The 13894-nt window shown below is 37.4% G+C and overlaps 1 protein-coding gene across 3 annotated transcripts in view; it reads right to left on the bottom strand.

The window, feature by feature from the left end:
- syk (spleen tyrosine kinase) overlaps positions 1-9770 on the bottom strand; it is a 34974-nt gene extending 25204 nt beyond the window's left edge. Inside the window, exons 1-2 of one of the 3 annotated variants that reach the window (XM_079804609.1) lie at positions 9530-9770; positions 4597-5041 (exon numbers count right to left, since the gene is read on the bottom strand). In XM_079804609.1, the coding sequence (XP_079660735.1) occupies positions 4597-4998 (402 nt within the window). In that variant the 5' untranslated portion in view covers positions 4999-5041; positions 9530-9770. The remainder of the gene's footprint in view (positions 1-4596; positions 5042-9529) is intronic. The other 2 variants (XM_079804608.1, XM_079804607.1) reach the window with 2 other exon arrangements.
- Positions 9771-13894: the final 4124 nt, after the last annotated feature.

The raw sequence follows: 13894 nt of genomic DNA, 5'->3' as shown, positions 1-13894 counted from the left end.
ACTATGTCGCCTTAAAATAAAGTGTAACCCCAAAATGAGCGAGGTGGTTGGATATAAGGAGTTGGAAGTGAAAGATTTGAAACTTCAGCCAAAAGGACAAAGAATGTGTATTAAGAAAATGCATGACCTCAATACTGTTTTTCAACAATTGTCTCATTCTAAACATAACTATATGACTCAAATACCAACCTGATTTAATTAGAAAATGGAACTATTTGGTAACACTCTATTTTAGGGTTAAGTTCTCGCTATTAAATAGTTTATATTTAGATCAAACAAGCATGCATATTACTAGGATACTGGCTGTTTATACATCACTTAATCCTACACAATACCTACATTTAAACACTACAGAAACTAACTACAGAAGTCGTAGTTAATTGTGAATGTGTTCCCATACTAAAGTGTTAGCAACTACTTTAGCGTAAGTGTCACGGTTCATGGGTTCACTGACTCGCCCTCGCGTGGTGTAGTATACGAGTGTGTGCGTGAGTATGGCTGTGGGCGTTACCTTGTTGGCGGCTGATTGTTATCAGCGTCAGCTGTGCCTTGTTTCAGCGCTCTATTTAATGTGTGTGCCAACGTAACATGTTTGTCAGATCGTTGCAGGCTCTCCTGGGTTGTGGTCGCGCTTTTCCCTGTGTGTCTTCCTGGATTAAGGATTCTCTGGACTATTCATGTGTTACCCTGATTTCTGGGTTGGATTATTCATCGGACTCTGTTGCCCATTGCAGCCCTGCGTCACCAAGCCAACCACCTTCAGTTACCTGCCTGTCTGACGTTCTCTATCTACAGTTCTGAGGAACTTCTGCTCAATAAACCAGTATTTACTCGCTATTGGATCTTCTGTATTTCTTTATCACAGCGCCTGACAGAACGATCTGACCAACATGGATCCAGCGAGATTACAAGAATATCTGAGTAAGAGTGCCCAGCGCATGGATCAGCAGGATAAATAGGTACTGGCTCAGGCTGTACAGGCTTTGGTGGCGCAGGTGACCGAGCTGACTACCCAAGTCCAACATCTCTCATCACCCACTGCGCCAGCCACACCGCCCGTTCCTCACCCACCTTTGAACATCGCCAACCAAAATGAGCCACGTATTCCAACACCTGAGAGGTATGCTGGTGAGCCGAATCTTTGTAGAGCATTTTTGACTAAGTGTTCTATATCTTTCTCTCTCCAACCTGTAACGTTTTCTACTGAGGAATCCAAGGTGGCGTTAGTCATGACGCTGCTGTCAGGACGTGCAGCTCTGTGGGGAATGGCGGTGTAGGAGAATAACCATCCTTACTGCTCCTCGTTCCTTACACTCTCCCAGGAGATGAAGAGGGTCTTTGATCGGGCGGTTGCGGGTTTTCAAGCGGCACGTAAACTCGCTGATCTTCATCAAGTTAATAGACCCGTTTCGGATTACGCAATTGAATTTCGTACTTTGGCGGCAGAGTGTAAGTGGAATGAGGAGGCGCAGTGGGACATGTTCCTGCATGGGCTGGCTGACCGTGTGCAACAAGATATTTACACCCTGGAACAACCAAGAAGCTTCAACGGACAGATAGAGCTATAGCGTTACGAGTGGATGCTCGTTTACAAGAACGTGTGGATCCCACACGACCGGTTTCGAGGTTCGAGAGTCTGGAGGGTGAGGGTGCAGGTGCCAGCGGGTGTAACACGGTCAGCCATCCGGTTGACCACGAGTCCATGCAGGTGGGTAGGGCTCGGCTCTCCCGGGAGGAGAGAGAACATCGGAGAGCGAGAGGTTTATGTATGTACGGTGGTAAATCTGGACATTTCCTGAGAGATTGTCCCGTGAAAAGATCAAGCCCGGCAGTGTCGGGTGGGGTTACCATGGAGAAATCCTCGTCAGCGACTCTCCTCCTGGTGAAACTGCAATGGGCAACAGGTTTCCACAGCTGCCAGGCTCTGGTCGATTCTGGAGCGGAGGGAAACCTTCTGGAATATTTATTGGCCAGTCACCTGCGTATTCCGATGTTTCCACTCTGTCAGACCATCTCCGTGCACGCACTTAACGGATAGAGGTTACCGGCCATCACGCACACCACGGGGTCCCTGACACTCATCACGTCCGGTAATCATACGGAACAGACTGTTTTTTTTATCTCCAGGTCTCCTCTTTTACCCATCATACTGGGTCATCCGTGGCTGGTGAAGCACCAACCCAGGACCGATTGGGGCCAGGGTACAGTTTCTGAATGGAGTAACCATTGTCATGCTTCTTTTTTAGTGTCTGCTTGTTCGTCTGTGTCTCGTTCTGTGTTACAGGAGGAGCCGGTGAACCTGGAGGACTACCTTGACCTGAAGGAAGTGTTCAGTAAGTCCCGGGCTGCTTCTCTTCCTCCGCATCGTCCCTATGACTCTGCAATAGAGTTATTGCCTGGTACTTCTCCGCCTAAAGGCAAGTTATATTCACTTTCTAATCCAGAAATATACAGTATTTCTGATTCTTGGAAGGATGGTTCTCTGCGACCGTGTATTGACTATCGAGGACTAAACAACATCGCGGTAAAGAAGACTTATCCTTTGCCGCTGATGTCTTCCGCCTTTGAACGGTTGCAGGGAGCATCTCTTTTCACGAAATTAGACTTGCACAATGCTTATCATTTGGTCCGCATAAGGGAGGGGGATGTGTGGAAAACTGGTTTTGCATTTAATACCCCCAGGGGGCACTTTGAATACTTGGTCATGCCTTTCAGCCTGTCCAACTCGCCCGCTTTTCCAAGCACTCGTCAATGACATGTTGAGAGACATGGTCGATCAGTTAATTTATGTCTACCTGGACGACATTTTGATATTTTCTTCCTCTCTCCGGGAACATGCGTCAGACGAGTGCTCCAGTAACTGTTGGAGAATGGGCTTTTTGTCAAGGCAGAGAAATGCGTTTTTCATGCACAGTCAGTTCCGTTTTTGGGGTACATCGTCTCGTTCGAGGGAGAGGAGTGCATGGATCCTGACATGTTTAAGGCTGTGGTGGATTGGCCAATCCCAGATTCCTGTGAGGCCCTACAGAGGTTTTACTGCCATTTTATTTGCAATTTCAGCTAACTAGCTGCTCCTCTGACCGCCTTGACCTCCACCGGGACAATGTTCAGGTGGTCTAAGGCAGCCGAAGCTGCGTTTTCCAACCTCAAGAGCCGCTTCGTTTCTGCTCCCATTCTTGTAGCACCTGATTCTTCACGTCAGTTCGTAGTGGAGGTCGATGCGTAAGAGGTGGGCGTAGGGGCAGTTCTTTCTCAGCGCACTGTCACGGACGACAAGATGCACCCATGCGCGTTTTTTTTTTCTCACCGTTTATCTGCTGCCGAATGCAATTATGAATTTGGTAACAGAGTTGTTGGCGGTCAAGTTAGCGGTTAGTCGTAGATCACATCTTTCGTATTCATGGGAAGAATCCATCCCGTCTTCCGCGTTTCCAAAATAAAACCCATTTTTCATTCCCACATTAATCCGCCTGATCCGGTTCCTCCCCTGCCGCGTCTCATAGATGGGGAACCTGCTTATTCGGTTTGTCGCATCTTGGACGCGAGACGGAGGGGACGCAGATTTCAGTACTTGGTAGACTGGGAAGGTTACGGTTCGGAGGAGAGAAGTTGGGTTCATGCTAGGAACATCCTGGCTCACTCTCTGATTGATGATTACAATCAACAGGTAGGTTCTCCTGAGAACGCCAAGAGGCGTTCTTAGGAGAGACTGTACTGTCACGGTTCACACCCTCGCGTGGTGTGTACGAGTGTGTGCGTGAGTATGGCTGTGGGCATTACCTTGTTGGTGGCTGATTGTTATCAGCGTCAGCTGTGCCTTGTTTCAGCGCTCTATTTAATGTGTGTGCCAACGTGTCATGTTTGTTAGATCGTTGCAGGCTCTCCTGGGTTGTGGTCGCGCTTTTCCCGGTATGTCTTCCTGGACTAAGGATTCTCTGAACTGTTTGTGTGTTACCCTGATTTCTGGGTTGGATTATTCATCGGACTCTGTTGCCCCACCAAGCCAACCACCTTCAGTTACCTGCCTGTCTGACGTTCTCTATCTACAGTTCTGAGGAACTTCTGTTCAATTAACCAGTGTTTAATCGCTATTGAATCTTCTGTATTTCTTTATCATAGCGCCTGACAGTAAGAAAGTCATACAAATTTGCCAAAAAGTAAAACTGTTACAAATTTCCATGCGAGTGTGTTGCAAATACTGTATGAAATAGCAGTTGAATAAAGTCTTAAGGCCCGTTCACACCAAGGATGATAACGATAAAGATAATGGTTAAGACATAGTTCTGAAAATCGTCCTAAACAGAACAGAGTCCACTCAACTGTAACAATAACGATATTGTTGGAAAGCTTTCAGACCGATTTTTATCCAGCTGATGAACGATAAAAACATTGACAGCCAATCAGAACCCATGCTGCTTTAATGAGCTCAAGTATTTAAAGTGACAGGCAACAAAACTTGAGAGCTCAGTTAGAATAAACAACGATATCGTCCGCTGGTGTGGACGCTAGAAATTTATCGTTATGTGCTTATCTTTATAGTCGTTAGTCTATATATCGTTTTTTGGTTTGTAAACAGGCCTTTAAACTGACACCAACCTGTAAATTCCAAGTTTGTTTGACATACTGCCGGATGAGCTGTTCTTTCAGGTCTTCAAAGGGTCCAACTTTAGGTTCTGTGCCGCGCGGCCGGTTAAAGGGCTTCTTCAGCAGGCAGATGAGCCCGTCAGACTCCTGCGAGTGATAGTCGATCACATCAATCGGGGTTCTGTGTGACTTGCCCCCTGCGATGGCGTACATATCGTTCATCTCTCTCTCGATGGTGTAGTGGTAAAACTGGCGGCCGTAGGACACTGACAGGGCATAGCCACCGAGGAAACTTCGGCTCTGGCGCAGCAGGTAACCGCCGTCTCCTGCTCCTCCTTGCCTCAGGTACTCTTCAGCCTCCTCTCGAGTGATGTTGCCGAAGAAGTACGGCAGCAGCTGCACCTTGTCTGCCATGTCTGTTTAACCTTCTGGGATGGCTTATAGGATTGCTAATGACCTGAAAAGGAGAATGTGTAGATCATTTCTTTCATATTTTAGTGAAAAATCAGTGAGGCTTTAAGCACACGTCCTATATGAGTAATGTAGGCCTACACATTTAAATACAATCTAGAGAAGTTAACCCTGTGACGATAATGCCAACCTTATACAGGATGTTATAATAATAATGATAATGTTTTAAAGAAAATATATACTTTATGCTAATATTACAATGTGTAGGCTGTTATATAATAAACATGGTGTTAAGGCAATAAGTCATTTAAGATTAACAACAGCAATCAGTATGAGGGTGATACATTTGTGAAGAAATAAAATATTAGACCAATGCAGGAATCATTATTTTTGTGTTTTGCTTTACTTTATTACTGTCTTTTAGATGTTTCATTCTGTTGACTCACAATCTCTCACACTGTTTACTAATTGTGTGTGTTAATTATGTTATCTTTAACACTGTCTTTAATGCTTCATTTTAATCTGTTTCTTCTCATTTTGTGATATGTTCATTACATTTTTAAATATTAATTTGAGACAGTTGTTTCTCCTGAAAAAAGCCCCAAAAATAGAGATATCAGAGATATCAATATGAATTTTGTTTATTTCTTTGTTTTTTTGTTTATTTATTTACACTACAAGTAAAGGAATAGACATAATCTGTAAAATATTTCCATGTGGAAAAACGTGAGTAAACTCAACTTTAAGATAACCTTGATTCAATTCACATACACTCTAAAAAAAAAAAGGTTCTATATTGCACCAAAAATGGTTCTTGGCTCGTAATCATAGGGGAACCTTTTTTAGTGCTATATAGCACCAATTTTGGGGCTTCAGTGGTTCTTCAGCGGTTCTTCAGAGGTTCTTCAGCGGTTCTTCAGAGGTTCTTCACCGGTTCTTTGAATAAGGTGCTATATAGCACCTCTGAAGAACCGCTGAAGAACCACTGAAGCCCCAAAATTGGTGCTATATAGCACTAAAAAAGGTTCCCCTATGATTACGAGCCTTTTTTTTAAACAATTGATTAATGAGGCTATACTTTTATTAATGTTTTCTACAATAGTAAAGTAAGAAATAACACACATGGAAGTGTGAGAATCATTAAATTGAATACAACTAAAAAGATCCCAATATCACAACTTTACAACCAGGTCCAAATCATTAAAAATATATATTTTAAAATATATATGTAGCCACACATTTATTACTGTGGTTTTGATGCATGTTGCATTCTGTGGACTCACAATCTCTCACACTGTTTACTGATTGTGTGTGTTAATTATGTTATCTTTAACACTGTCTTTAGTGTTTCATTTGAATGTTTCTTCTCATTTTGTGATGTTCATTAAATGTATTTTTTATATTAAATTGAGACAGATGTTTCTCCTGAAAAAGGCCCCTAAAATACCAAATACTGTAATAAAATGTAATATACAGAGACATCAATATAGATTTTGTTTATTTTTTGTTTATTTATTTAAACTACAAGTAAAGGAATGGGCATAATCTGTAAAACATTGCCACGTGGTAAAACGTGAGTAAATTAAACCTGAATAAATTCAACTTGAAGATAACCTTTGTTTCAACTCACATATAATCAAGATAATCAATTGATTACTTTGTTTAATTTTTGAAAATGAATAAACTTGAGTTTAAAATCCAAAACTTGTCAAAACAATTGAGGTTAAAGAGAAGAAATACATTCAAATAACAGAATGAGACTATCTGTTATTAATGTTTTCCACATTTTCTACAATAGTAAACTATGAAATAACACAAATGGAAGTGTGAGACTCATTAAATTGAATACAACTAAAAAGATCCCAATATCACAACTTTACAACCAGGTCCAAATCATTAAAAATATATATTTTAAAATATATATATGTAGCCACATTACTTTATTACTGTCGTTTTGATGCATGTTGCATTCTGTGGACTCACAATCTCTCACACTGTTTACTAATTGTGTGTGTTAATTCAGTTATCTTTACCACTGTCTTTATTGTTTCATTTGAATGTTTCTTCTCATTTTGTGATGTTCATTCAATGTAATTTTTATATTAAATTGAGACAGATGTTTCTCCTGAAAAAGGCCCCTAAAATACCAAATACTGTAATAAAATGTAATATACAGAGATATCAATATAGATTTTGTTTATTTTTTGTTTATTTATTTACACTACAAGTAAAGGAATGGGCATAATCTGTAAAACATTTCCACGTGGTAAAACGTGAGTAAACCAAACCTGAATAAATTCAACTTGAAGATAACGTTTGTTCCAACTAACATATAATCAAGATAATCAATAGATTACTTTGTTTAATTTTTGAAAATGAATAAACTATGAAATAACTGAAAAATAATGGAAGTGAGAATCATTAAATTGAATTCAATTAAACAGATCCAAATCTTATATTGCAGTCTGTCAAACAGACACTTTTTTTGGCTGTTTCACCCTCACTAACAGGTCCAAATCATAAAAAATATATATTTTTAAATGTATATGTAGCCACATTTTATATGTATACAAAAAACATTTCAAGTATTTCATATCAAAAAGGCTTTGAAATTGAAAACGTTTCTTACATTTTCTTACAAAGCACATTACACAAAAGCATATGTGTGTATATATGTATATTTGAAACTCTAACTTGTGAAAGAAGTTATAAGACAAAAGACACATGCCTCTGAGAAACTAGATCATGCAGAAAGAGGAAGCGGTCAAGTCTTTTGCAATAACATTCAGACTCTACTATAACTTAAGTCCATTCCCATGATGTGTTTTTAAGATGATTGCTACTCCAACTACAGGAAACTACACTTTTAAATTACAGATTTCATGATTCAAGAGAGAAATAGCTACATTCTCATATGTGGGACTGTTGTTGTGTATGTTACTGCTGTACCTCAAAGAAAATAGTGTGGCATCATAATCATTATAAATAAAATGTAATCATGTCCGTGCAAACTCATAACTAACAATTTATCTTTTAAAACAGTTTACCTGTTATATAGTGGACAAAGCAAGCCAGATTACAGTCTGATCTGTTGGTCTGACTGAAAATGAATGACTGAAATACAGTACACTGTATCAGCTTTAATTTATATTCATTTGTTTTTTTGTTTTTACAAAAAGTACAAAATGAGAAATGGAGCAAACAGAAAATACACCCTATAACCCTCGTACTTACTAAAAAGCAACCTCAAACACAAGCCCTAATACAAAACCTCAGGGTCGCATGTTAATGCATGAAAGAGAAGCGAGTCAGACTAGATGCATCAAATGCAACCACAAAAGATTCCATAAAGAAGAAGCAAGAAATGGTCAGTGTTATTGTAACCTAAGAGCAAAATGTAATGTTTGTAATGGAAAATGTGGTTTCAGTATTCTGAGAAAAACATCAGTAAAAGCAATAATAAAGCATTAATATTCTGGTCAGATGTGTCCGTTTAAATTATTGGATTTTACTAGTTCTACAGGTCTAAGTCTAAGGCGTATTGGTGAGATATCATAAAATGTTTAATTAAGCTGTTTTATTATGCAGAAGGATAATATTATTGTGTCCAATATTAAGATTTTATAAATGTCTCAATTTGTGTTATAAGCAGAGGAGTATATATATATATATATGAATTGATTTCTGAAACCGTTTTAAATTATACAATTCTTTCATCATAAATTATAATATATAATATACCACCAATTTGGTAACAATATAAGTGAAGTGTTCAAACAAAAATCTGCATTTATTAGTATTTGTTATAAGTTTGTCACAACATCTTTTTTTGTACAAGTTTCAAAACCCTATTTCTAATTATTTCCAGGTTCAAAATATGTTTTAAATAGCAAAATTTTGTAGTCTCCTATTTAGACATTTGGACCTTACTGTATGAACTTTGCATTGCCTGTGAAAAACAAATGCAAATGTTCCAGATTTTTTATAAGTAATCATTAATAGATTATTGCTGAACTATTAACACATACATACAATAAATGTGTAACTTAATAAATCATTAAAAACAAACAATTGCCTTCTTGAAAATAATTGAGTGCACAATTAGACAGAGACACTTCTAATATTTCTAAACAGCTTTTCTTTTGCATTTACTTCAAAGTAACTAAATAATGACAGATCAGTTAATGCCACAACAAAGTGCTGTCGCAGATATTATACAGATAATTTAAAACGTTTATCTTCCCTTTTATTTTATGGCACCATAAATAAATGAAGATTTAAAAAAATGATCATATTTATGTTTTATAATATTACAATTATAATATTTATAATTGTATGATATAACATTGAGAAATATCCAAAGAGAAGTCATGTAAAAATGTAATGGAAAGTATTTCAGTTTTTTTTTCATGTCAATAATTTAGGCCGCTTAATTCACTTAGCCTTATGAATTCATTCAATTTAACATCATACTTGAGCGCAAAATCTTACATGTACATACAACATACATGTAGAGAATTAGACATATTCTTACCTTATAAAGTGTTCAACTCCCCTCACTTTGGACAAGGACTACATAGCATGTTCAAATTGCTGTCTAACTGAACAGGATGTGGTATGACCAAAAACTCAGTGGATAGTTCAAAAGAAGCTGCCAATTCAGGAGCACTACTTCTAAGAGAAACTCTGAGCGTATACTGATGTACTAAAACGCAATGCTTTTTCACCTTTGTGTTGCTGTTATTGAACTGACAAGCCTTTTTGCTTCAGTAAGTAAATGGAACTATTTGTAGACTTCCTCATTTTGAGAAATTTCTGCCTACTTCCTTTAGTATATTTTTTTTGTCCTATCTTTAACTTCCTTCTCTATCTCAGAATGAAAACACATACAAGACGTTTAGTCCAGGAGTAGCCATGAACCTTTCTCAAATGTTTAATTTCCTAGGTATAGTTTGCATTGAACAAACATCATGTTATACTGTTTATAAAATTCCAGATATACGGGAAAAAAAGGGTAGCACTTTAATTTAAAGTCTTCTTCCCCACTAAGTATGGTAACACTTTATTTTACAGTATCCATGTTACACGTTACATGTACTTACCATAGTAATAACAGTAAATTATGCATAATTACATGCAACTAACCCTAAACCAACCCTAATCCTACCCTAACATATAGTAAGTACATAGTAAGTCCATGTACTTAATTAATATTACTTAAATATGTAATTACACTGTAACAATGACACCTTAACATAAAGTGTAACCCTTTATTATAGTAATTATATACTGTATATATATATATATATATTGTATACAATAACTGGGTAATAACTAGGTACTAACCCTGAACCTACCCCTAAACCTAACCTTAACCCATGTAGTTAACCAGTACTTTTGCTACTTACACTGTAAGTACACATACTGTAAAATAAAGAGTAACCAAAAATTATTTTAAATCTAATCAAGTGTTTTTTACGCTCCAACTTTAGGTGTCTTCAACTATTAAGTATTTGCATTTAAATAAATAATTTGATACAATGCACTTATTGTGTACATACATGTTTTTACATTGTACTTATATTTAAAAATACCTGCATGTATTTACAGCTGTAATTAATTTCTGTAATCTTTAATTATACTGTTGATTTAACCTACCCTTAAACTGATTAAACTTTTTTTAATGCAAATACATTAAAGAACATTAAATATAATATAAAGTGTGACCGTTTGTACAACACTTTGCTTAACAAACTGACGCAACTGTTGCACAAAAAATTAAAACCTGTAAAATATTGCATGCAGCATACTGTATATTAACATGCCACTATATAAGGGGGCAATCAACAGTAGAGCAGATGTGTTATGCGGTTCATTGAGCTGAACCCAGCTGTAATGACAACTGTACAAATTTACATTTCCTCCTTTGACTTTGGTTCAGTGTTCTGCATCACACCTGCCAGCCAGTCTGTGATTATATAAAAATTAAATATTTTTTATAATTGTGATAAATCTAATAAACATAACGAAGGCTAAAATCCTATATCTTATGTTACAAACACCAACACAGAGGGTTGTTTCATTCTAGCAACAGAGAGAAATGCCACACAGCTGCAAGAACAATCATCTGAGAATTTCGCAACTGACTGACATTTAAACTCTGAACCCTGATTTGCATTTTAAGCTTCATAACTGGATTTTGAAGCAATGCTTGAAGCTCTGTACACTTGGAGTGAAATAATTTTTGGTGTGAAATGTGGAGCGAAATGATTTCTTCAAAACTCAACGCATACTCTAAAAATATATTTCAGGAACAAACACTCAAAAAAATTATTCATGATGCTGTTCACTTTATTTAAGTAATTCATCTTGATTTAACGCCATTAAATTAGGTTTCTGGTTCAAATGTAATTGATTCATGTTAAACTGACTTAAAACTGTTACTCTTTGACATAACTTGATGTTTTCATTTTGAAATAACATGTTTCAATCAAGTAACCCAATCAAACAAGGCTTTCACTTCCCATCATGCTTTGCAAAGGGGCTGAATTCGGAGAGTAAATGTTTAAATAAAGTGCAATTTGATGGATTTTTAACAAGATGAGAAAATTTAGAGACTTTTTAATGCTTAATGTTTTGTTATGTTGGTGTTTAAAAGTTTGTGTTATGTTAGTGTTTTTGGAGGTTACCATTGTGGTAAAGTGTAGAGCATGTGCATGGGGTGAGGAGCTATTAATAACTATTAATGTTGTTTTAATATTAATAAACTACTTTGGGCATGCCAACAAATGTAACAAAACCCTTTTCTGGCAAGCCAATATATTCTTGTAAAAGGTATTGTAAATGCACTCAAAAGCTATTCTTTGATTTAAAGGGTTAGTTCACCCAAAAATGAAAATTCTGTCATTAATTACTCACCCTCATGTCGTTCGACACCCATAAGACCTCCGTTAATCTTCGGAACACAAATGAAGATATTTTTGTTGAAAGCTGATGGCTGAGAAAGGCTTCAGATAGGCCTCCATTGGCATTCAGTACATTTACAATCCCAAGACCCATAAAAGACACTTAAAACGTCGTTAAAAAGTCCATCTCACCACAGTGACTCTACAATAATTTTACGATGCGACGACAATAGTTTTTGTGCGCAAAAAAAAAATCAAAATAACACCTTTATCCAACTTGTTCTTGTCTTCCGTGTAGGCCTCCACGACGCATGCGCGAGAATATGACGTAGCGCAGGGGTTCGGGAATCCGTGGAATGCACACTTTAGCCCCATTTTGAGAACTACGCCGAGACCTAAAGCACGATCAATGTAGAATTCAACAGCTTAGATACGCGCGTCTTCCTCTGCTTGTAAACAAATCGCTTCTGGGTCATGTGTCCGAACGCTGGATCTGCGTCATATTCTCGTGCATGCGTCGTGGAGGCATACACGGAAGACAAGAACAAGTTGGATAAAGGTGTTATTTAGATTTTTTTTTGCGCACAAAAACTATTGTTGTCGCATCGTAAAATTATTGTAGAGTCACTGTGGTGAGATGGAACGGAGGTCTTACGGGTGTCGAACGACATGAGGGTGAGTAATTAATGACAGAATTTTCATTTTTGGGTGAACTAACCCTTTAATGTAATTAAATCCTGGAAAGGATTTCCATGTGATTAAATGGCTTTCTTTCAGCATTATGCACTTTTGTTAGGCTAACTTAAATAAATTAGTTGGTCCAAAACATTGCAAATTAGTTGGGCTGACACTATTAAATTAAGCTGTGCCTAACCATAGTAAATAAGTTGAATCAACATAAGTACATTAATTTGGAATAACAGAATTGCATAACGCTGAAATAAAGCAAGTTAATCATGTGAAAATATTTTCCATGATTTTTTTATGTTCATTCAAAGAGTTATTTTTTTGAGTGAAAGAACTACATGGCATGATTGCGAGGACCCTGCAAAATGGTGGCAGCAGTTCATTTGTGATTCTGGACCTGATTTTGAGGTGAAAATATAGTCCTTTTTTTGTGTCAGTTAAGACTGCACGTGCATGTATTTTTTTTTTTTATATATAGAATATGATGAGTTTTGAAGAAATCATTTCACACCAGAAATAACTTCACTAAAGTTTCATCTGTTCTCAGCAGGGGGCGGCACAATGCTTGACATCAACTGATGCTTGTTCATATAGCAACCACATCTGTTGTTGTGGTTAATAGTCATTTATTTTCCTAAACTGATCAAAGTTGATCTTATCAAACCCACATGTACTGTATCTAGGCCTTGTTATAATTTTACTGTTTGAAATCTGTAATACAAATATGATAATGTAACATTTTGTATACAAGCTAAATTGAACTAATTGCACTGGACACTATTGTCTTTGTAGAGCTGCTTACTAGCTGAATCAGGTTTGTTTTATAATTGACAAATTTTGCAACATCGATACTGGGTTACACTTTATTTTGATGGTCCACTTTAGACTAACTAATTAAAACTACAGCAAAAAGTGAATCAATGGTGAGTATCACAGCAGACTGATAGTTTACAGATGAGTTAGCTGGATGGTAACAGAGTTCCTTATGTTTGCAGATGAGGATGGAGAACGGGAATCTGGAGAACCGGACCACTGAGGAATGTAGAAGACAGATGAAGGCAGTAAGTAACACAGGTAGGTAGAACCGTTTGGTAGTCTGGCTAGCATTGGGTAGTGATGACGAGACCAGACACTGAGGTGAGGATGTTGACTGCAGAAATAGCGGCTACATCCAAAAACGTAGGCAGCTGCCTATTATTATTCTATTACATCAATAGAAGATATTACATTCGGATGCAGCCACATCACATAGAAATTCAACACACATCACACAAACACAAGGGCACTGTTAGTGTAACATATTCAGT

Source organism: Gobio gobio (genome assembly GCF_949357685.1).
Source record: "Gobio gobio genome assembly, chromosome: 22".
NCBI lineage: Eukaryota > Metazoa > Chordata > Actinopteri > Cypriniformes > Gobionidae > Gobio > Gobio gobio.
This window is presented reverse-complemented; position numbering and strand designations above follow the sequence as displayed.